This window comes from Gambusia affinis, linkage group LG07 (genome assembly GCF_019740435.1).
Source record: "Gambusia affinis linkage group LG07, SWU_Gaff_1.0, whole genome shotgun sequence".
NCBI classification, from domain to species: Eukaryota; Metazoa; Chordata; class Actinopteri; order Cyprinodontiformes; family Poeciliidae; genus Gambusia; species Gambusia affinis.
This window is the reverse complement of record NC_057874.1, coordinates 19435152-19458690: the sequence shown is the minus strand read 5'-3', so window position 1 is coordinate 19458690 and position 23539 is coordinate 19435152. Positions and strand designations below refer to the sequence as shown.

The window sequence follows — 23539 nt, the reverse complement described above, 5'->3', positions numbered from 1 at the left end:
ATTATTATTATTATTATTATTATTATTATTATTATTATTATTATTATTATTATTATTATGTGGCAGTCTACGGACTTAATTACTTGTCGTACCAACAAAAAATCAGAAACCATCCACAGTGGTTCCCTGTATTCACCACCAAATAATATCTGATATCTGAGAACTTGAGACATTGATAAATGTTATTTTAATAGTTCAAACACCAAATATTCCTTTACATTCACCAAGATATTGGAAATCTTCTTGGCACTATTGCCAGAGTTAACATTCACCGCCTTCCTCATGTTTCCCTTTGGTGAACAGCCAATCAGCTGTTGGGGAAGTGAATGGTGTCTCTTGATTGGCTGCTTTGCAAACACCAGCCAATAGCATGTTAAGTAGCATTTCGTCAATGTATTTTATCTTTCTGAGATGTATTTTCTTTCAAATACTTTACATTTACCAAACAAAAAATGGTTTGGAATCACTTTCCACAGAAAAATAATTAAATACTGATCCATGACTAGCTGCTGTATTTTGGTTTTACTGAATAAGATTGCCACATTGGGTAAAGTTGATTATAATATCCTGATTGGCAGATTAAAAGAAGTTGATAGTATTGTCTGGTTCAGATCTTCTTTTCACAGACTGGAAATAATTTTTAAATTGGTAATTGTAAATCCAAGCTAACAGGGCTCCATTCTTGTTCTGTGTATATCCAGCATCTACATGGTTCCATCTGTGTCAGATTATATCAGATTATATCTCCCAGTTTGCACTACATTCAAGGAGTCAAAATCAACATGTTATCCATAAAGGTTAGATGTTTCTATCAGTTCTTCACTTGGTTAAATATGTAAATAGTTTATTTTATAATATAATGTATTGTTTTAGTATATTTTGGGTGCCCTCTATTTTTAACGTTTCATCTCTTTTCTCTTGTTTTCCTGTACATTATGATTAAACCTGTGTATAATTGATTCTGTACAAATAAACCTGCCTAAAGAGACTGAATAAAAACTTACTGAAATATTTTATTTTAAATGACAAACAATTTACCAATGTTGTTGTATGATGATATAGTTTGTAGGTTTGGATTATAAAGTTTAACCTAGTAGTAAAACTCTAATTACGGGATCCTGTTGGTTTAATTTGCTGCAGCTAACCGTAGTTTGTTTTAGGTATCAGTGTGTTCCAGTCCACAGAGGATGAGGCTTTTTAATGAGTTGCCTGTTGAGGTGATGTATAACCTCTCTGAGATTAGCCCTTCTCCCCTGACAGGCTGACTGACGGCTTGTTAGAAACGAGCTGGAACTGGTTGCTACACTCTGAATATTTCTGAAATTTTAATAGTAAGCTTGTAACAAATTGAAATGTCCACCTGTCAGTTGCTCTGCTTCAGCTGTTAAAAATATATCTTGGGAACTTATTCTGGAATACCACTGTAGAAACGGCTCAGCAGGCAGCTGAGGCTGAGCTGTAAAAGCCTCGAGGCTGAAGGTGAAGCCCAGGGAGTGAGGGACGAGCAGCCGGCTCGCTCTTATCAGGAAACGCCTCACATTTCCACTCCACACCAACAACAGTCCCTCTGTTCCTCTAATGGTTCTTCATTCTCTGTGTTGATTATCCAACACAACACTCACTGCTCTGGGATCTGTGTGTCTTAAACCCGGCACACACCACCCTACTTTGCTGCACTGTGATGTCTGATACCCGACTCAACTTGTTGTGCCGACTCTGCAGACCTTGGTCAGCAGTTCAGATGTTATAAATCTGCTATAAATATAGCTCAACTGATTTGCAGCTTTTATTTTAGCTGCTCGAGGTTCGGATAAAACCTTTGCATACAGCGTGTCCTTTCTCCCTTCAGGAAGTGGAGCAGCAGCCTCTGAGCATTTATCATTTCCATGACGTGCCCCATATTCAGAGGACGTGTGAAGGCTGCCAGCATTAGGCCTTGCACTCAACTTGCAGCTTTTTACAAATCTTCTCAATAGTGTTTTACCACTAAGTGAGCGTGTCGGCTTTATAATCTGTAAACTGAGCTGCAATATTTTCATCTCTCTAATCTTTCTGACCCTGAAAGATCCATCCATCCATCCATCCATCCATCCATTTTCTGTTCACTCTTGTCCCTAATGGGGTCAGGAGGGTTGCTGGTGTCTATCTCCAGCTACGTTCCGGGCGAGAGGCGGGGTTCACCCTGGACAGGTCGCCAATCTGTCGCAGGGCAACACAAAGACATACAAGACAAACAACCATGCACACACACACTCACACCTAGGGAGAATTTAGAGAGACCAATTAACCTGACAGTCATGTTTTTGGACTGTGGGAGGAAGCCGGAGAACCCGGAGAGAACCCACCATGCACATGCAGATTCCATGCAGAAAGACCCCAGGCCGGGAATCGAACCCAGGACCTTCTTGCTGCAAGGCAACAGCTCTACCAACTGTGCCACTGTGCAGCCCCCTTACTGAAACCGTAAAAGATAAAGTCCCTCACAAAACACCGTACCTTTTGAGTTCCTTCAGGAAGTAGAGCTAATTAAATGACATAAACAAGAACTGAAAGTGGTTCCAGTTTCACTCGATGGCCAACCTGTTGATACTGTGGCTAATTTTAAATACCTCGGGTCATTCCTGGACAGTCAGCTCAATTTTACTGAAAACACTGGCTATGTTTTTAAGAACTGGTATCTTTGAAGAAGACCCAGTGATCTTGGGGTTACCTAACCAGAGGCTGTTGAGTTAAAATGTTAAAACTTTACATTTTAACTTGAGTTTCAACTCATGTCAAGTTTTAACTGTTGAGTGTAAAAAATAAACTTTGTAAATATGTTCTACCCAGAACTGAACAAGCATATCCTTAGTTTCAATTGGGTCAAATTCTGTTTAAAAAATCTCCTAGTATGCACCTTTTCTATCAGATTATTTATTGGAACAAATAGTCAACCGATCCGGCCAACACTATATTGTATTGATATTGAATCAGTCAGGAAAAGCTGATGTTCTCACATGTTGATGTTGGAAGAATATTTTAGCTGCAGTTGCATCACTTGCTACAAATGATGCAGCTGTTGTTGCATTTTGGGCAATAAAATGATTATTGAAAAATGAACTGAAATATTAGTTGTATCTTTTTGCATATTTAATGTATTTCTAAAATTGTATAAAAAAGGTTTTAATAGTTAAATGAAAAATCAGTTCCAATTACCTGATTAATCTTTGTGAGAATAATAGAGCACTAAAATAATCGCTAGTTGGAGCCCTAATTTTAATTAATATTCTTTGCATTCAACTAGACCTGGCTGTTCACAAATGTTGCCATGGTTTCAAAATTAGTATGGAGTAATTTTTTTAATATCCAGTTGAGATTTAGCTTGACTCCTGCTTCATGTGTTTTTATATTCAGTGCATCTTTTCCAAATATTTCCATCTTGACGTCATTGGTCTCAGGTTTAGCAGCCGTGTTCGATGTGCTCTGGTACCAGTCTGCCAGTGTTTTGTTGGGACAGATGTTAAAGGGGAACAGTGTAACTTTCCTCCAGACCTCTGAGCGCGGCCTGCTTAGTCAGCTCAGCTGTCACCGGCCGGCTGTGATGGCTGAGCTCAGGCTGCGTGGACACAATGGTTCCCCCCCCGGAGAGACTGCAGGCTCTGCTGATGCTAGAAGAAGTGACGCCCTAGAATGTAAAGCACAGCTTGAACCTATTCATATTCACCAGAAACACAAGAGCTTAGAGTCTGACGCGGCATTATTTCTGTTGCCCTGATTTTTGTATTTTTCTAACTTTTTATTTTGGATGATGCAGAGAAGTGTTGATGAAGAGGTTCAGTCTTGGTTTATTGTCTAAATACAAATAACCACTGCTTGCATGCTGACTGTAGCTAAAATACTCACAAATTTCTTTCCTTGGAATCAGCAGCTGATTTTCAGTGCAATTTAAAGATATACGGTACATCTCTTTTTTTAGGACCCGAACTGGAGAAAAGGGCATACTAAGGTTGCAGTATAAACTCTAGTAGTGAGTTCAAGGGTCAAAAAGCTGTGGAGAGTAGAAATCTTTAACTTGCCTCAACTTTGTTTGCACAGTCTGGGCTGTTTGTTTTACCAATAATATAAATCATGCTGCACTTGCATCCAACCAGTATCATACATAAAATAAGACCTAAAACCAGGCTGCTGCTGGTTTTGGGTCCCTACTGTTCAGACTCTTTAACGCTCTGACACACCTGCAGAACAGAGCAACCACAACTACACTGGCTACTCAAGGTGAAGCAGAATTATATCGTGGTACTATTGTGACGATGATTAGAAAAATAAATTTACTTTTATGATTTAAGGTGGCTTAATGGCACAGCATTCATATCGCCACAAGCACAAATATTGTTCTTAAACAACATTCCCATTTGAAATAGTCTTCTTCGGTACGCTACTTATTTTAAAAACTGTGATTGATGTCACTAAACTGCACAGTAACTGCATTTAATCATATTTTTAAATTTACTGACATATCGACACCGTAATGGAACAAACATCAAAAATGACATTTCACATCAAACTCTAAGTTGTTTTTTATTTACCATCAAAAACTTGAATTTTTCATGATGATAAATCAATATTATCAGAAACTTTTCACCAGAACTGAAACGATATAAATGCCCACCCCTACTAGGTAGGTGATGCTTTTGAATGACGTACCTGTAAGTCATATCTTTGGATTCACACCTTAGTTTTACACATTGAGATAAACGGTTTAGCTAAACAATATCCCTGATTAAAATGACTTGAAAATAATAATCAGTGCTGAATTTTCAGCTGTTATTGGTTAATCTTCAACCCTTCTTGCTAATAAAAGACAGCCAAGCTTGAGGTAAAAATGCACAGCTTGTATATAAGTGAAAGTTTGTTAGCATTGCTATTTACCGATCGAGGTTTGTTGCTAGTTCTTTGACTGCAGTCTGTCCTCAGGCTTCACTTAGCGCGGCGTTGAGCGATGTGAAAGGTCCGTGAACTGTGCAGACAGGAACACACGCGAGCTTGTCACTTTTCATCGGGTCATCGTCAAGACAACCGGCCACTGAGATAAGCAAAGTGGCTGCTTGGTTTTGTGTTTTTTTAAACTGTTCAACATTTAGTACTTTGTTTCCCCTTTTTTGTTTTTTTATACATCAGTTTTTTTTCTGCTAATATTTTACTTTTGCCAAATTATATTTTCCTGTTCTGATGTTTAATGAAGATTGTTCATTGTAGCTTCAAGTCAAGACAACTGTTGGGAGTTTATTCAATATTTTACTAATTTAGTTATTCTTACTACTAAATGGTTTGCACCCACACATCAAGTAATCGTATCTTTATTTCTCTTGGCACTCTTTTTACAAGCAAACTGATTACTTTTTGTGAAAACTAAAGACTTTTTGTCGCATTTCATTCTATCCCTGGGCGAAACCTTGTGTCCTTTAATTTTGGAAGATCGGCAATTGGCTGGTACTTAAGTGAAGCCGATCTCATCAGTCCCTAAAAATCAGTCGCTGCCCAAAATTGAAATCGGTTGTCCATACTAAAACCTTGATCATTCAGAAAACTATAATTGGTGTGACCTTAAAAATTACAAGTATGAATTCAAACAAAAGCTTATTTGATGGTATTTTCTTTATGTAAAAATATAAAATATGTCCTAGAGATGACTCATACTGCAATAATAAAGGTTTTCTTGCTGTTATTTGCAGAGCTTCTATTTACCTTTGTATCTGCAACAGAATTGCAACCTCACAGCAATGAATGTTGTCAAATTGATTTAATGATGCTCCATTAAATCGCTGTGATTTCTGCTGGTTATTTCTGTGGTTTCCTACCAATGAACAGACATGAACGGTTCCCCAATCATAAGAGGATGGATTTGTTCTGTATTGCTGGTCCAGTAAGTGGATCTGTAGTGAGGTTTCATTACTTCTGTTTGCTTTTAATGATGCAGGCTGTGGCACATGTAGTTTTATTTAGCTCTTAGCGGAGGCTGGCTGTGAGGCTGGTGGATGTAATAAAGCTCAGAACTGCCTTGTGCAGTTTTATTAAGAAACGTGTGGGGGGGGGACGCTGCTATTTTATTCATGTCTTCTATGTATATCTACCTGGGAGCAGCTGACATGACAGGAGGCTGAGAGGAGGAAGGAAATGACAGAAGGATGAAATGAGTTTTAGATTTATAATCCTTCAGACGTGACCCCCATTTCCTGCAGCTTGACGTCCTGAGGAAATGTCATGTCAGACTCATGTTGGTCAGATTGGATGGACAGGAGGGAGACACACACACACACACACACACACACCGACTCTGCTATGTGTGTTTGCTTATGCTTGTTACCTTACCTGTGTTTTTAGTTTTTTTGTTATTATATACACTAATTGTTTCCGTTTCTTCATCCTCTCCTAGCCATACATCCCTTCTCTCTGTATTTTCAAGATGTTTTCTTGTGTATTATGACTAAAAGTGTCATTTTTTACTTTGCTAGAAATGTCCTTCCAGTAAAATCTCCATATGAAGGATGCGTTTTCCTTCCAGGAAGATTACAGGATTATGTAATTGCGTGTTATGCACGAGGTTTAGGGCCTTAGAGGGGATAATGGCACCACCAAGGTTGATTTTTACTCCTTGTAAAATCTTCCTTTGCCTTTTTAAATCCAGACACCCAGTACCATTAAGTGCTATCTTTCATTAGTATAATGGAGAGAAATGTTCAAACTGTACATCTAATGTTGGGGAGGGGAGGGCTAGAATAGAGTTGAGCATTTGTCATGTTTATCTTTCACCATAATTTCTGAAATTCAAAGTAATGATAAAAAACAGTCTATATTATTGTAAGGCTGGATGATATGGCTGAAACTTATATTTACAATGTAAGTATTTCATATCAGTTTATTGATAGTTATTGATTTCTGGTAGATTTTTGTTTTAAATATCTGAAACTGGTGGCTTGATCTTTCTTTTGTCTACAGTTTTCACTCCACACAGTTTATATTTAGCAGTTATGAGGCAGCAGAAGTGGCCTTAAACTGCTACTATAAGTTACTCAATAGACTGTTGCTAGGTAACCAGAGAATGAGTGAGTTGCTAGGTAACCAAAGGGGAGTGAGTTAGTTGATTCCACCAACCTAGCTTCAATCGCTGTGAGCGGTTAAGGAGCTAAAGCCTTTCCTACATCTCCCAGAATGCTGTGCAGTTCTGGATCACAGTTCAGTGAATATTCTTTATTTTTAATATTAGATATTCTATCTCAAGTATTAGCTATTGATATTAATTACATGCCTATTGCGATATATATTTTATTGGCTCATTGTCCAGCCCTTTATCTTCTCTATTGTTTACTTTTAACTTTTGTTTTTCTCCTCTGTTTCATCAATACACTTACAAATACAATTAAATATAGTTAATACATAATCTTAGTGATGCAAATAACTCTAAAGAAGTGCATTATAAATGGAGCAGTGTTTGCGTTTGTAGGGGACATTGCCTCTGTGTCATGCAGTCACATTCATACATTTACCTAAAAAAAAAAAAAAGAAGCTAGCAAATAGTTCTCATTGTCACCTTTATCGTTAACCACAAGATATTGTGATGAAACAGTAAATCCATATCTAATTTAAAATCCATTTGTTGACGGGTTCTTGTTGCTGCGTCTGTCTGTGTGACCTCAGTTGCGGTTAAAGTTGCCCTTCCCAGATCAGTCAGTCAGCCAGGGGTGGAGCAGCATGTTTTCTCTGCCAGTCTGTCACTCCCGCTCTACCTCAGCAGCCGACGAACGGCTGCAGACAAATGTGCAGCGATGAGACGGCGAGCGCACTGAGCCTGCCGCACTCCTGTCATTAACATGGAGAGTCACGCTCCTTCCTCCCTGCACCAACACACCGTTTCCTCGTTTCTGCTCTGAAAGAAACCTGGATTCCTTTCCACAAATCTACAGTTACACCTTTTTAAACCTTGCAGGGATTTAATCAAAAATCTTACTTTGATTCATCTTCCAATAAAGATCTTTTCTTGCATTTATTCCAGTTTTCACTGAATGTTCAACTGGATTTTGTTTTGGTTTTGTGCTTCTGTTCTGAAGTGACTCCTGGGTCAAATCTCATTTCACTCGATGACCCTCACCTTTTAGTGGCAAGAATGGCATCTAAAGCAATCCTCTTCTTCTTCCTCCAACCATCCAGTTATACCAAATAGAACGAAACAAATTCAATTTACAAACTCATCAAAACGATACAGAAGAAAAAATATCTTCCATATCTGTGCTTTTCACACGGCAATGCAACCCAAATTCTATTTTAATTTATTTTTTGCTTATATGCGACCAACATCCAACTTTGTCACGTTAAGTTTTCTCCACCTAAATCAAATTAAATGAGCAACACAAATTAGTTTCTAATGGATTTGTAAAAATTTAAATTAGACGTTGAATTTTTCCATCTACTTCTGGTTTGTGGATTTTACTCGTGTCTTATCTTCTTTCTTGAGGTTTTTGCTTCCTACACAGCAGCTTTGTTTCACTGAAAACCTTCATAAAAAATAAATGTGGTGAAAATGATTTTTAATGCCCTGCAGTTTCAAAAGCAGCCTGTTCTGATTAATGTTTCTTCACATTTCCATTTAGGACTTAAAACATGTTTTCTTTATAATTCTGCAAAATATTTCATTATCAAGTAATTATGAATGCTTGACTCATTCATAATTAAATTTCATGATTTTTCTTGCAAGTGATTTTTTTTTTTTTTTGGTTCTGCTCATTAATCTCTGTTTGTAGCCGTTGTTTATCAGCAGCAGTGCGTTCAGGCCTCAATCTGTAAACTTTTTGTGGTTTAGTCTCTGTTAAACTCTTTAATCTCGGCACCTGTTTCTTGCCTCAGGCAGAGTTGGAGGTGGAGTTCGCTGAAGCCTTTGCCTGCTGACTTGGGATGAGACCCAGTTTTCTCTGACACAGCCTGAAATCTCCAGAGATTTCATATTCTCTTTCAGATCTCACTCCCCATCTGGTTTATTTGTTTGGGAGTTGAGGATTAAATCTCTGCCGCCTCATATCCGATCAAACGGAGCTGTAACAAGTGACATAATTTTATCTTAACACAACAGGATTTGGGAGGAAATGTATTCCCACTGTTATTTCAGAGTAGCTATAATATTTCAGCTCAAAGTAAAAGTTGAGTGCTTTAAAATTGTCACAAAACGTGTTTGGAACCTGCTGCTCTGACGCATTTCTGTTCATCTATCGATGATTTGTTTGTGCTACAGAGGGAGATGAAGGAGCAGCTGGCTTCGCTGCAGGACAGTGAGAAGGGACACTCTGAGGCCCTCCATCTCCTGCGGAGACAACTCACGGAGACCAAGGTACTGTAAGCATTTTCCTTTAAACACAAATGTCATTTCTCGCACACAGACTTCAACGGTTGAGGTCACTGCCACTTCCTCTGCAGTGTGTGAACTCAGCAGCTCCAAATTACTGATATCTGAAGGTCCAGAGAAACTGTACAAGCTATTTATCGTCAATATGGGGTTGTTGTATTTTTGTGTTTTCATTAAAAATGCTCTTGATTTTGGACTTTTAGGTGCGGCGGTTTATTTTCTTACTTGAAGATCTTATGTCATATTAAGATGCTCAGAAATGCTTGTTATGTTTAAAGTTAATGTTTTATGTAATTATTTAGACATTTCTTGCCCAGTATAGGTTTTGTTGGATCAAGTGAGTCAAAGCTGTTAATATCTTTCTAATTCGAAGGCTTGAGATTTACTGGATCCAAACAAACAACTACCAGAACGCACCCTTTCAAAATAAGAGAATCCAGCTCTGATGAAATCCTGCTCCTGCAGGTGAAACACCAAAATCCAGTTTTTAACCTGCTCACATGTAGGAAATGGATGGTTTCTTAAGTAGGTGTGGTGTGTTTGGTTACTGACTCTCACTTCCAGAGTGCTTTGGGTTGCCAGGTGATTTCTAACATGACCTGGTTTGAGTAGCTGTTTAATCTCGAGTCATTGTGTTAATAAGTTAATATTTGCTCACCACATCTTTACACTCGGCGTTCTCTCCTGTCACAACAAACCCTTCAGTTGGATTCACTGGAGGCTCATGTCTGATTTCCAAGAGGACCTCAGAGTTTTTATTTCCCCAAATATTTCTGTTAAAGCCTCTGCATGACGTTTCTGCATCGCTCGCCTTCCTGACCTGGTCTTTTCTGTTTTATCGACTTTCTCCGACTGCCTGATATAGGTCGTTTAGCTCACTGGAAATGAGCTGATCTCATTAGCTTCACATCCATTTGCAGGGAGTGCTGTTCCTGGAAGTGGACCACACTGACAGCATTGATCTTTGATGCATTTAGGTAGCTGACAATGAAATGACTTTTGGCTTTTGCTCTTCATTTAGTTCAGAGCTGAAGGGACGAGTTCTCGCGCCAGAAGCAATTCAAACTTTACATCTGCTGTCCTCCTGCTCTTCTTTAAGTCGGTGATTTTAGCTGCAAATCATTAACTTTACTTCCCAACTCTTTTGCCGTTTTGTGCTGTAAATTGAGGTTTTCTATAACCTCACCAGGGGCTTGCTGGATGAAAAATACTCAGCCTGACGTCTCTGAAGGCTGCAGCCACCCACTCAGTGTCATCACGGCCTGCTGGGCCACAACAACAAACATGTCGGCGTGACTGATAACTGCTCCGCTGCAGTCATCCCCCCCTTTCTCCACACTATCAGTTAAACTCTTAACTAGGTAGGAAATCTTTGGCTCGCCGAGGGGTTGTCGTTCTAACGAGCTCACACAGGAAGTGAGAGATTACCTGTCTGCACTAGCCAGCAGGATCACGTCTGCTGCTTGAAAGGAGGAAATTGTGGGCGTGAGGAATTAAAAGTTCAGAGATACAGCTGCTGTTTTTTAAAAGTTAGAGTAGAAGTTGTAAAATATAAGAGTTTGACTGTTCTGTTGAGATGTGGTTGTATGCAGGCAAGTCACGATATTTTTGCCTGATGATAAATTGCGATAAAGGATCACGTTGTCATTTTGAGACCATTTTACACTGAATTTATGGTGGTATAAAAATGCAAGTCTCAAAAATCAACAAACTAATTTCTAAAGAACATTTAACACTGGAAATGGAAGTAATTTTAATAATCCAAAATAAACAAATAAAACGGATTATGAAGTGTCTGTAAACAAACCTGCCCTTTGAAATATAGAATAGAATATACTTTATTGATCCCCAAGGGGAAATTGATTGACAATCAATCAACTAATCATCCAAGGTTTTAAATATTAATAATACAAATATAACCATAAGATATAAAGTTTATAATGTATATAAACGTATACCTAAGAGTAATGTAATAATTAATATATTAATCATACTGCCAGTTGGGACTTTGTGGGGTAAAAAGGTGTAAACCTATCATTTAAACTTACCACTGTGTTCTGGGTATCAAATGTTTGCAGCATTTTTTCTGTTTTTTCTCATCTCTTGTGTGATTAAGCACCATTTTGTACCTTTCTGTAGTTTTCCCATTAAACACCTCAGTGATTGTGAGCGGTCAGTAAGACGGAGACACCTCATTGGTTGTAGGTTTTTTTTTTTTTTTTTCAATGTTGGAAAAACTATTGGATGATTACATTTTAGATTCAGATGTACTTTTAGTTGCTTTCGTTTTGCAACAAATGCAACATACCGTCTCACAGGTAAAATGGTTCACTTCAGCTTTCTTGTCGCAACAAGATCAAATTTCATTGGTGGCTTGATTGGAGGAGCGCAGGCGACTGTCGCCTCATTGGTCAGGCTCCACAGGAAACGAATGGACAGGGACAACGTCGCCCTGTGTGTGTTGAGACCTGAAGAGAAAAGGGAAGGAGTCCGAAATGAAGCTTTTCGTCCTTCAGTCTCTTTGGTTGGAAGAAATGTGATGGAAACAAACAAGCATGCAGCTCTTTTTAATTTGATATGGGATTATTTGGTTTATTTCTTGTGGCGACAGGCCTACCTGCATGTATGCAGCTTTGTTTGTTTTTAATCAGGCCTTCTGTTCAATGCAAACACTCATTTCCTTAAATGCACATCTTATTTTTTTAAAAACGTTTCTCCTCTGGATTCTTCGTTGTTACTGGAACCTGCTGAGATTTTTAATGGATTTATCTCCTCTGTCTGCCCACCTGCCTTCCCACTCATTTTCTCTTTATTTACTGTTCATGTTTGCCTTTTATTTTTTGTTACTTTTCTTCTGCTTCTGTACAGGCGTCTGAAATACTCCTTATTTTCAGGTTAGATAGTTGTGTACACATATTACTCCTGAGAGCTTCACAAAATCAATACATCTACATGCTGAATCAATGAATTGCTGTTTATGTAATATTAACAGAGTTTAGAGTGCTGTGCAAACCCTTGATTTATTGATTTTTGTGTAATTAAAGTTCAGCCATTGTGACCTCAACTCCACAAATCAGCTTTTGTAACCAGGACATGTTTGTTTCTTCTTTTCAGTCTTCAGCCAAGAGTCTTCGTGCAACCATCGGCGACGCGTTCGAGCGGCTTCACCGCTTCCTCCGAGAGCGCCAGAAGAGCATGCTGGAGGAGCTGGAGATGGACACGGCCCGCAAGCTGGCCGACATCGAGCAGAAGATCCAGTGCTACAGCCAGCAGCTGCGCGACGTCAAGGAGGGCATCCAGATCCTGCAGGAGCGCCTCAGCGAGACAGGCCACCACGACTTCCTGGAGGGCGTGGCCATCACATCCGAGAGGTAGGTGTGACCTGCTCAGAGCCTCAAGTGTGAATACGTGTGCTCTAAAGCAGGGTGTCTCAAACTGTGGTCCCTGGACCACCGGTGGTTCACAGGCACCCCCTATTGGTCCGCGAGGTACTGCATGTAAACAACCATTTATTTGCTGTGATGTGAGCTCACAGTGCAACGCTACAATTAGCTTAGCAAAGGATTGTGTTGATAAAAGCTTAAAATATTATTGGACAGAAAACAACGGCAGGATAATATAATTGCAGGAAATCAAGTGGTACCTGCTGAGAGCTTTGATGTAAAGTTCAGTATTGATTCGATTCTTTTGAACTGTTCTTTGTTTTTTGCAACTTTGCTCACTTATAAAGCATTTAGCTATTTAGCAGCTATTATTTTTGTTTAATTAAAAATTATTAAATTAATTAAGTACAATAAATAAAACTGATAGAAACTGGTGGATAATTTTATATTTAATGGTGCAGAGGAGGATTGTTGTTTGTCACAGCAACTAAAATCTATTTTTATTTTATTTTGCTTATAAATTAACCCAAAATGTTATTCATGCACAGAACATCTGGTAGTAAAAACAACTTCTTTTTTTATTTTATTTCTGTGTTTGACATCACTGGAAAGCTTAGAATCCAGACTTTCAGAAAATGTAAGTAACTCAAAATGCCCCAAATAGACAAGTTAGATGGTTTGTGAGTGTTTATTAAATGGATTAAATTGTCCTCAGCCTGAAAACGTCGCTCTAAAGTATTGGATTTGTTAGAATATTTGCAGTACAAAAACCAAAAGACCGATAAGAAGTGCATATGGAGGCAGTCAGTTTGAAAAATTCATCATTTTTAAAACCAATGCACATATAAATGTGTCAAATGTGTGGGCAGTGTTGTGCAAAGGCTGCTGACCGGATGGAGAAAGTAGAGATTTGAGCAACAGCTCCAGCAAATCCCTGAACAGATGGAGTTTTGGGGCCGAATTAAACCAGCTGTAATGTCTAATCAGGAGGTGGATGATGAGGATTTATTGGAACAGTTTGATATCTTAAAGCATAAAATACTGTGAGAGCAAAAAACAGGCGTTGAATGGCAAATTTCTTCAAATAAAATAGATTGTCATTAAAATTTAGTAGTATCTGGCTTACATGATTTAAGATAATTCATTTAAACTAGTTGGGGGAATTTAAAAAGCCTCTTGTAGACAAGCAGGTTAAAGTTAGTAGTTTTAACTGATAAAGCTAAAATGGTCAAGAATATTATCTTCTGTATTTTTTTTACTATAGTTATGATCCATATTATGCATTAATGATGCATTAATAATAACTTTTTACTTGCACAGAAACACAGGAAAGTGAATAGACATGAAATGTAGTTTAAAGAAAGGAAGAAGTTGATTGTCTTAGTGCTTCATGGCTACAAACAAAAGCTGGGCGATTATGGCTGAAAAACGTAATGTGATATCTGAAAATATGTGACCGTTCCTGTTTTATCCACAAATTCCTCTCAACATGTTGTCCTCATTTTCTCCTTTCCAGTTTTTTTTATTATTATTATTATTTTGAAGTTGTGAGACATGGTGGCAAAACCTTAAACTGCTGCTGCGCAAGTTATTCAACAGGTTGTTGCTAGGTAACCACAAGTTACTCAGGACATCGTTGCTCGGTGACCAAAAAGCAAGTGGGTTAGTTAATGCCACCAACCTTTCTTAGCTAGCTGTGAGACGTTTAGCATCTAAAGTCTTTTTTTCTGGCTACATCTCCCAGAATGCTGTGCGGTTCTGGATCTGAGTTCAGTGAAATTATTGAATATTCTATCAGACGTAGTATCTATCGATATTGATCATGTATATGTTGTGATGTATTTTGACTTATTGTGAAGCCATACTTCAATCACAGTGCATCTTCGTGTCTTTGTCAGACATCTTGGAAGAGACCAATTAATGATAAGAAAAGGATAAATTGTAGTTAAATAGAAAACACAAAGCAAAGAAAAAAGAGAGTTAAGTCGAATTTCCATCTTGAGTTTGTGGCTTTTAAAAATATATCCTAGAGAAGTAGCTGGCAAATCAGCTCTGATGTCATAGGAATGGGGTTTTTTTTATGTAGTTTGAGCTGATTATAAGTTTATCCAGAAGACAAAATGCCTTTTAGAACCAGCTTCAACAATTTGTTTCATTATTTGTGGAAGAAAAAAGCAACAAACCCAAATAAAGTGTCATGAAATACAGCTGAAAACGATCTCTGAAACCGAGTTTGGAAAAGTGTTGAGCTTTAAGAGGAAATATTGTAGGAACGATGCATCTGTTAAAATGTCAGCCTTAAAATTAACACGGGTTTGTTTAGGTTAGAGATTGCATCATTGTGTTCGCACAGCAGGACTGTTGACTCCTGTTGTTTGCTTTCGCTGTTTAAACTGGTTTCAATTCTCCAGGTTATTCCAGGCAGTTTTTGAGGTTTTGCTGCTTTTTGGCTTAATTTTCAAAGATTAGACCGTTTCTGTTTCTATCGCTCTGCAAGACAACAGCAGCTCTGGCAGGAGGATTAATGCAGAGCAGGACGGCTGCAGGTTAAGACACACATTTTGGTAAGGGAGAAGCCGGAGTAAGCGGTGTTATTAATTATTTACAGCCTGATTCTTAGACTAGGATGTTCTCCCAGGTGAACGGAAATGTGTCAGAGCAGCTTACTCTCCTGCACATGAAGGTTCATATAAAGTTTTATGGGTTTTTTTGCTAAGCGTGACCCCGTGCCCCGTTCTGCCAGCTTCATCCTTTCAGCTCGATGATTAATGATGCTGTTTATCAGCATCATTAATGCTTTTTGAAATTTATGATTTCAAAAGGCATAAATAAAAAAAAGAAATTCATCAAGCATTGAAAGTTGAGTCTTTCTGAACTACAAATGACGAGTTTGCATGTTCTCCTGTACTGTTGACCTGTTTTTCAGGGTCCAAAAAATACATGAGTCAGGTTAATTGGTCTCTATGAGGATTCTTCCCCAACGTCCAAGTACATGGTTGGTCTTGTATGTCTTTGTGTTGCACAATCTGGACAGACTCGACCTGTCCAAGACATTTCACCAGGTAAGGGAGCGCTGGACAACCACAACCCTCCTGACCCCATTAAAGGTTGTCTAGACAATGTTTGCTGGATGGATGATTTAGACAAAAGCATCAATATTATATCCTTCAATAAATATGTGGAAAATTGCTCTGATTTAAATGTTTAGCTGTTTGTTTTTAGAGCTGAAGCAGCTTTATTAGGGTCATGTATGTGTTGGCGATCCCATTTTGCTAGATAAGTTTTGAGATTAAACAAACAAGATGCTGCTTGTTAATAAATTATGAGCTTCCTGTTGCATCTAATCATCCTTGAGCAACCAAGAGGAAAATTTCCATCTGTTACTGAGGAAAATTACCTTTTAGTTTTATGTTTTTGTTGTAAGTATTATAAAAAATTTGATTTATTAAAATATTTTCTCAATAGTTCTGCATTTTGTTCACAAAATATGAAAAAATTATATTTCTTTGTAACTACAGAGGTGGCTGCACTCAGAATCGACCAGTTTAAGGTTTAAGGTCAAAACTTGTTGGTGGTTTTTACTTCTACAAGCAATGAGGGAAAATTTTCCTGCTAGTGAAGCAGCAGCAGCTGCGGTTTTTACCAGAACATTTTTACAGAGACTGATGTGTAGAGAAAACTGTACAGGAGGACAGCCAAGATTCTTGTGGTCGTACAAATAGCAATATTAAAAAAAAATGCTAAGTGGAAACATCTTTTCCCAGAATGTGATGCATTTTTATTTTTTTTGCTCGTGTTTCTGGGCCACTGAGACTTTCAGCTAACAACTTAACTGTTAATTAAAGCTGATATTTCCAAAAATATATATCCAGTGTACAATAATGACTTAGAAACATTTGCTGTTGTCTGATGCAACCGCGTTTTATGTTTCAGGTTATAATTCTGTAAACTATTTGGAGCAGAAAAACAACAGTGCACAGATGTTGTGGTAATAAGATAACGGATACCCTGTTGCTTGGGGCTGCATTTTGAAGCTGCAGATGAAAACAGATTTTTGCCTTTTGCCTTTCAGCTCAACAAGCCGCAGCGTACGTCCAAATGAAAAATTGAAGGGCTTCAGCGGCAGATCGGCGCTCTAAATGCCTCACCCTGGGCCCAGACCCGTTTCTAATTGAAAAGCTACTGGGAGAGCTGCAGCTGGAGAGGATTTAAATAAATTTGCAGAGTGAAATAAAATTGTGAAGTCAAAATGCGCTAGACTTCTATACTTCCGCTCAAAAAAGAGCGGAGCGGTTTGATAAAATCAAAATGTGTTTTGCACAGCCTCCGGCTCCTTGTGATGCATTTCAGTGTTTGAAGGCCCCGAGTGGAGCAGGACGTCTTGCAGTCGTCTCTCGCTCGCAACACATAACTCACCAAACACACTGAGGATTTTATAATGTTGTTTTGCTCTCTCAATCAGTTCTCGGCCCGCAGGGAGGCCAGACAGTTTCTTGGCCTCACTTGACTGGCTGCTAAATGGAACAATTGGTTGCGATCCATCAGCAGCGTTTGCCAGAGCGTCAACAAAGACATTCCTCCCATCGGCCCCGAAATTGACTGTTCGGAAAGCAGGAGCAGACCGGGAGCTGGTTTTAAACCCCACTTATGTTTAGCAGCACAGTTTGAATCTCCTCTGTTTCTTCATTTGACCCAGGCAGGCGCTCAGGCTATGAATCTTTAATGAGGCGATTGCAACAAACACTTGAGTTGTCATTGACCAGTGAACAAGCTGTCCTGTCCGCTGGCAGTCCGCCACAAAATTCACCTCCATCTACCCTTGCCAACATAATTGCAGAGCAGTTTAAAAGAAATGTATCGCCACCCCTGAAGATGATTAATGTAAGAAAGTAAAATAACCAGATTTGTAGTGATGAGCCTAAAAGTTAAACTCCTGTAATGGTGATATGGCCGCATTGAATTGAGATGTTTTAAATAATCATAATTCAGGTTATTTTCCTTTTTTTTTTTTTTTTTTTTCATTCACTCAATAAATATGAATAGTTCAGGAAACAACTAAATGATATCTTGGATTAAAAGGAGCTGAAGAAGTATTAACATAAATCTGCATGGAGTGACACTTTTAATAAAAATCAAATCAAATTTTTTTTTATAAGATGCTCATTCTGCAGCTTTACGCAGTAGAGAAAAACAAAATCTACAAGCACATATTCTTTCCTTCATTTGGCTCAGACACAGAAAAAATAATGCTGCCGCTAATCGTCAATTATTTTTTAACTTTTGATACTTTGTCTTATACTTTTTATACTTGCTATAACATTAATTGTCCATTTGGGACATGCATCTGAATCTAAAAGTTAAACAAATTATTTTTTTTTTTCTGATATCCTTAATATGATCGTAAACAATGCCTACATTGTCCTGGCTGCTAACTTCCTGCGTGCGCTAGCTGTGCTGTCGTCATGTTTCAGCTTTGGGTTGTTTTTTGCATTCAATCGAAGATTTAAATTGTAAAATCTTAAACAATATTTTGAGTGCATTCACTAAATATTTGTCCTCTTGTATTCGATTCTCACGTGAGCTTTGTGAATCTTTGTGGTGAAAATGTTTGCTACATTGATTTTACTCTGAACTGAACCGTTCTATACATATGGAGTTTTTGGAACACATTTTGTGATTTGTGAAAGCTTTTGCTTTGATTGAAGAAGCTAATTTAACCTTGTGTCACCTCGTATGTTAATGTGGATGTATTATCACAGCCCTGGTGGAGCTCTGAGCTGCTCTACATCTGGGAAGACTTGCTTGCAAGATGCTTCACTGGGTCCAAACCCTCCTAAAACACATAACTGCACAAAGAAGTAGACATTTTACGGAGCTGTGAACTGAAACTGCTCCTCCTTTCTCTATAATTACCGTCTCTGTGTGTTGTTTACACTCCCAGCGTGGGTTGATGTGTCTGAGACTGAGCTGTCCTGCAGGACACTTTTCTTTGAAGACCAGTGGCTAAAGATAAAACAGATGTGTGGTGTTGGTCACATGGATGCAGCGGTTGTGAAACTCTGTGGTGTGTTTCTCATTCCTGATCATTTTAATCTGCAGGAATATTTTGGGCTGTTGCCACACCTGATTTGTAAAGTTTCTCAGCAGCTCTACCAGTCGGCTCTGAATTGGCACGACTTCAACTAACACTGGAGCCTTTATTTAAGTCATAAAGTTAATGCCAACACAACAAGAACAACAGGAGTTGTAAACTGACCACAGAGCAGCTGAGAATGCAGCCAAAGAGTGGCGGAGTTACATCTGGAACACCAAACCTGGGCATAAGAAAATGGTCTTCATCTTTAAATTGTTTTTATTAAATGAAGTTTCACATGGAGATTTATCCATTGAAAAAGAGCTGAATCTGTGTGAGACCTAACAAACCGTCACCCTACCCAGGCATTTTAAGAGCTCTGAAGTTTGTCTGCCTGGAATTAATTACGGTAACAAATCACCAAGTCACCAGAATATGTTAGGAAACATTGCAGTGATTCTTCAAGCCTCACTTTCCTCCACATGTGTTTTAATCACAAGAGTTTAGCTGCACCAGCAGTTAAATGTTAAACTTTAGTTAAATTAAAACTCAAATGTTGTCTCAGTTTTCAGCTCAGAAGAGCAGAATAAGTTGGTCCACTTTGTTCGTACTCTAGTTTGCTTGCTTAGAAGGTCCGGTTTGGTTGGGGAGGCGTGAATGCACAATCAAACTTCGATAAGGACCAAGAAAAGCGAACACTGGTTGGTCTAAAAACCAAGGTCTTGGTTTGGTTGAAGTGAACTGTGGGGTAGTGTGGATGCAAACAGAACGGAGATTGCTCCAAAAGCAGGAAGCGGACTATAGTGCAGGGCATTCTGGGTAAACGCAACCAAAAATGTAGGAGTCTTAACGCTCGTGGTGTTTTGCCAAAGACAAAAGAGAAAACCTGCAACCACTAAAATCTGATACTACTTCACTTTTGTTCAAATTTAGTGAGGAAAGACGTTGTGCTCATGTCTTCTTCCGACGTTTTGTGTCATTTCCTTCAGTGGGTTTTGGTGCAGCGCCACCACAGGCAAGTGGGGGAACAGCTTTTTGAAAGGGTTTGGTTCATTTGACACACTGCAGTGTGAAAACATAACAAATGTCACAATTTTGGTTGCCAGTCAAACCGAATTGACTGAACCATCAGGTGTAAAAACACTCAGAAAAGTCTATTTTAAAATATCTAACAATGCTTTGAAAATCAATGGAAAGGCTGATCTTCATCTCCGTTGATCACATTTCTTCTGTTCTATCTCTAAAATCTGATAGGTAACCTCTAATCTCTCTTACCAACAGTGCCAGGAGCCCTGACCCTTGACCCCATCACAGCCCACCAAAGACTGATCCTCTCAGACGACTCCACCATCGTGGCCTACGGGAATCTCCACCCGCAGCCTCTGCAGGACTCGCCGAGGCGCTTCGACGTGGAGGTCTCCGTCCTGGGCGCCGAGGGCTTCGTATCGGGCGTCCACTACTGGGAGGTGATGGTGTCGGAGAAGACGCAGTGGATGATCGGCGTGGCCAACGAGACGGTGAGCCGCAAGGGCAGCATCCAGATCCAGCCCAGCCGCGGCTTCTACTGCATCGTGATGCACGACGGCAACCAGTACAGCGCCTGCACCGAGCCCTGGACGCGCCTCAACGTCAAGAGCAAGCTGGAGAAGGTGGGGGTGTTCCTGGACTACCCGAAAGGCCTGCTCATCTTCTACAACGCAGACGACATGTCCTGGCTCTACACATACCGGGAGAAATTCACCTCCAAGGTCTTCCCTTATTTCAGCCCCGGCCAGAGCCACGCCAACGGCAAGAACGTGCAGCCGCTGCGCATCAACACCGTGCGGCTCTAAGGGGAAACGTCGCTGGTTGCAGATGACCAAACAGATGATTAAATCATAGGTGACAGAAATGTTTAAAAATGTGTATTGGGGGTGTTAATGTTTTTTTTTGTTTTTTATTTTAGTTCTGTCAAGAATCATGCTCTCCGAAATGTTTATTTTTTAAGAACTTTAAGTCGTCGTTTGCACTTGGACCTCATAGAGCATCCTGTTGGGAACAAAGAGGACACTAAGTGGAGAATCATCGGTTCTCCTGGGCTTTGACAGACGGAGACGAAGAACATTCCTCTTAGAGTAACTGTCTGAGGCCCAACTCACACTCCCAGGCGACTCGCTCTCACTACAAAGCTAATGTCAGGCTCCATGTCGCCTGTTTGTTTCCAAACAAGTGCACCAGTGAAGAACAGCCACTTGTCTTCTGCTATACTGCTGGCTTCCTGTGCTGGATGTGATTGACAGCCCTCCTGTTTTAGTTTTCTCTCCGTTTTTCAGACGGTGACTCACTCGTGTCAAGTGTTCTGGTATCTTGGAGTTGTTGCTGTTTTGATTTTTTATAAGTTAATTTGTGGATTTTGGCTTCAAAAGAGCCTTAAATATGAGATATCATTTTTGTTTTGGACTATTGTGTTTCTCTGTGTAGTCCATCATTGCGAAGAAAACCTGTGTGTGTGTGTGTGTGCGTGTGTGTGTGTGTTCCTTTTGTTTTATTTCTAAATACTTAAGAGTAGAAAAGCACTACTTGCAAAAGTATTCACACTTCTTGAATTTTGTCTCACATTACGACCAAAAGTTCAAAGTATTTTATGTGACTGATCGACACAAAGCGAGTTTGAGCTTGTTACGTGAAGAAGGATACATAGTCTCTGAAAAGTATGGCAGGCATTTGTAGTCGGCCGCTTTTCTTTGCTGAACAGGTCGAGCTCAGACTGGATGGAGAACTGGATGAAGTTTTAACATAGATTGTTCACTAGATTTAAGTCTGAACTTTGACTAGGCCATTCTAACACAGGTATCTATTTTAATCTAAACCGTTATTCTTTAGCTCAGGCTACAAAACAAAAGTAGAACCTCTGCCCTGGTTTGATTGCCCTCAATTCAACCCAATCCAGCTTCATGTCAACTTTGACCAGTTTCCCTGTTGGTGAAATACACAGCATGAAGCTGCCACCACCATCTGTCTTTTTGGAGGGTGTGTTTCAGTGACGGTTGGTTGATTTTTCTTTTTTTTTTTTTTTTTCCGTATGTTGGTCAAAAAGTTGCTCGGTTCTGGTTTTCTTCTTGCCAGTCTTCCATAAAAACCACATTTGAGAAGAATTTAAGTGACAGATTCTTCCACCTGAGCTATGAATCTCTACAGACCCTCCAGAATTGCCTTTTTGTCTCATTTCTGAGGGTAAATAGTTGCACTGGTTTTATTTGTAGTGTTTCAAGGGGGTAAAAATAAATGCTTCCCGCACTTCTTTTTTGTGTAAAAACAGTAGGAACTCTTCATCATTCTATTTCTACATCATAATCCTAATTATGCGCTGCTCTCTCTTGCTTTCACAACATAACAAAATGTTGGCTGTAACTTCATAAAACATGGCTGCATCGGGGGGGGTGAATACTTTTCTAATGCGTTGTGCTCGGTAGGTAATTTTAAAAAGGCAGGACATTGCTTAGGCAAATGCTGCTATTGGTGAAGCAAGGACCTTCAAGTTTGTATATAAAGTAAAAAGGAAGAAGTCTCCAGTGGAGTTGTTCATATTTAAGTTGCTGTCCTTTTTCTGAGATGTCCTCATGTTTCTTCCCTCATCTTGTCTTAATATTAAATGGATATTAAATTAAGTAAATATTGATTCTTGTTGTCGAGGGAGGTGTGAGGAGAGTGCCACAGAGAACCAGTGTCCTCTTCTATTAATTCACCTCATTTGTTAGATGAAATTGAGCTGAATGTTTGGAGAAGAGGCAGTGGGCGAGTGAGTTATGTGCTGGTGTTGCATGATAATAAAAATCACAGATCATTCCTTTTGAGGCTCGGTCATGTTTATTTCTGTCCCACGTGCTTCAAGTGCTCTTGATTCATTGTTAGTCACACACAAGTCCTGCTGTCTGGGGTCGCAAATCCAACTTCGGTTGTCGCCGATGAAGCTGAACGCCCGTGCAATGGAGAAAAAAAATGGTAATAATTGCACAATTCTTCAAGATCAGGTTGATCTCAACCAACAAATAATGACACAAAAGCAGCAGCCTTCCTTTGCTAGTGTATTTTTTATTTTTGCATTTGTGCGTGTGTCGTCTTTGTCAGTTTATAAAGTGAAAGTTGGGGCAGTGCCCTCACTTCGATAGGAAATGATTCTGGTATGTGCCGTAGGATGTGAATCAAGCTGTTTTAACATGCACAGATCTGCAGGAGTCTCTGACGATCCTTAAATTATGAGTCATTTTTGCAGAGCAACACCTGGATCTGCTTGTTACCCACGAAAAGCAGCCTGCTGTTAGGTTTATTTTAAGGTTTTAGGCTGAAGTTCCAGACACCATGGAGAGCTTTCTAATGTTTTGGTCTAAAGTGAATCTTGACATGCAGGATTAAAGAGAATTTGACTCCTGATTGTTTTGCTGCATTCATTGGAAATATTACAACTAATAGAAGTTGTGTTGGGTCACTGTTGAATCTATTGGAAAAAAATATATATATATAATGCTCATAACTATGACACTTTATATGGATATAATAATGACTGTGTCTTTTGATGATGGCCTCTTCACACCTGTTGTGTTTAAAAAAAAACACTTCAGTGGGCTTCTGCTGCTGGAGGATTGTGGGAAATGTTTTAATGTACAATAAACCACTATAAAAACCTCACTGTGTCTTCAAGTTTGTCTTGAAATTAATATTCTTGCTGCAGGGCAA

The 23539-nt window shown here is 39.2% G+C and overlaps 1 protein-coding gene across 1 annotated transcript in view; it reads left to right on the top strand.

Moving 5' to 3' along the window:
• Positions 1–22652, top strand: part of trim62.1 (tripartite motif containing 62, tandem duplicate 1) — a 43383-nt gene extending 20731 nt beyond the window's left edge. Inside the window, exons 3-7 of the mRNA XM_044121911.1 lie at positions 9260–9355; positions 12485–12741; positions 12795–12858; positions 15788–15815; positions 20108–22652. Of these exons, the coding sequence (XP_043977846.1) occupies positions 9260–9355; positions 12485–12741; positions 12795–12858; positions 15788–15815; positions 20108–20658 (996 nt within the window). The 3' untranslated portion in view covers positions 20659–22652. The remainder of the gene's footprint in view (positions 1–9259; positions 9356–12484; positions 12742–12794; positions 12859–15787; positions 15816–20107) is intronic.
• The last annotated feature ends 887 nt before the right edge of the window (positions 22653–23539 follow it).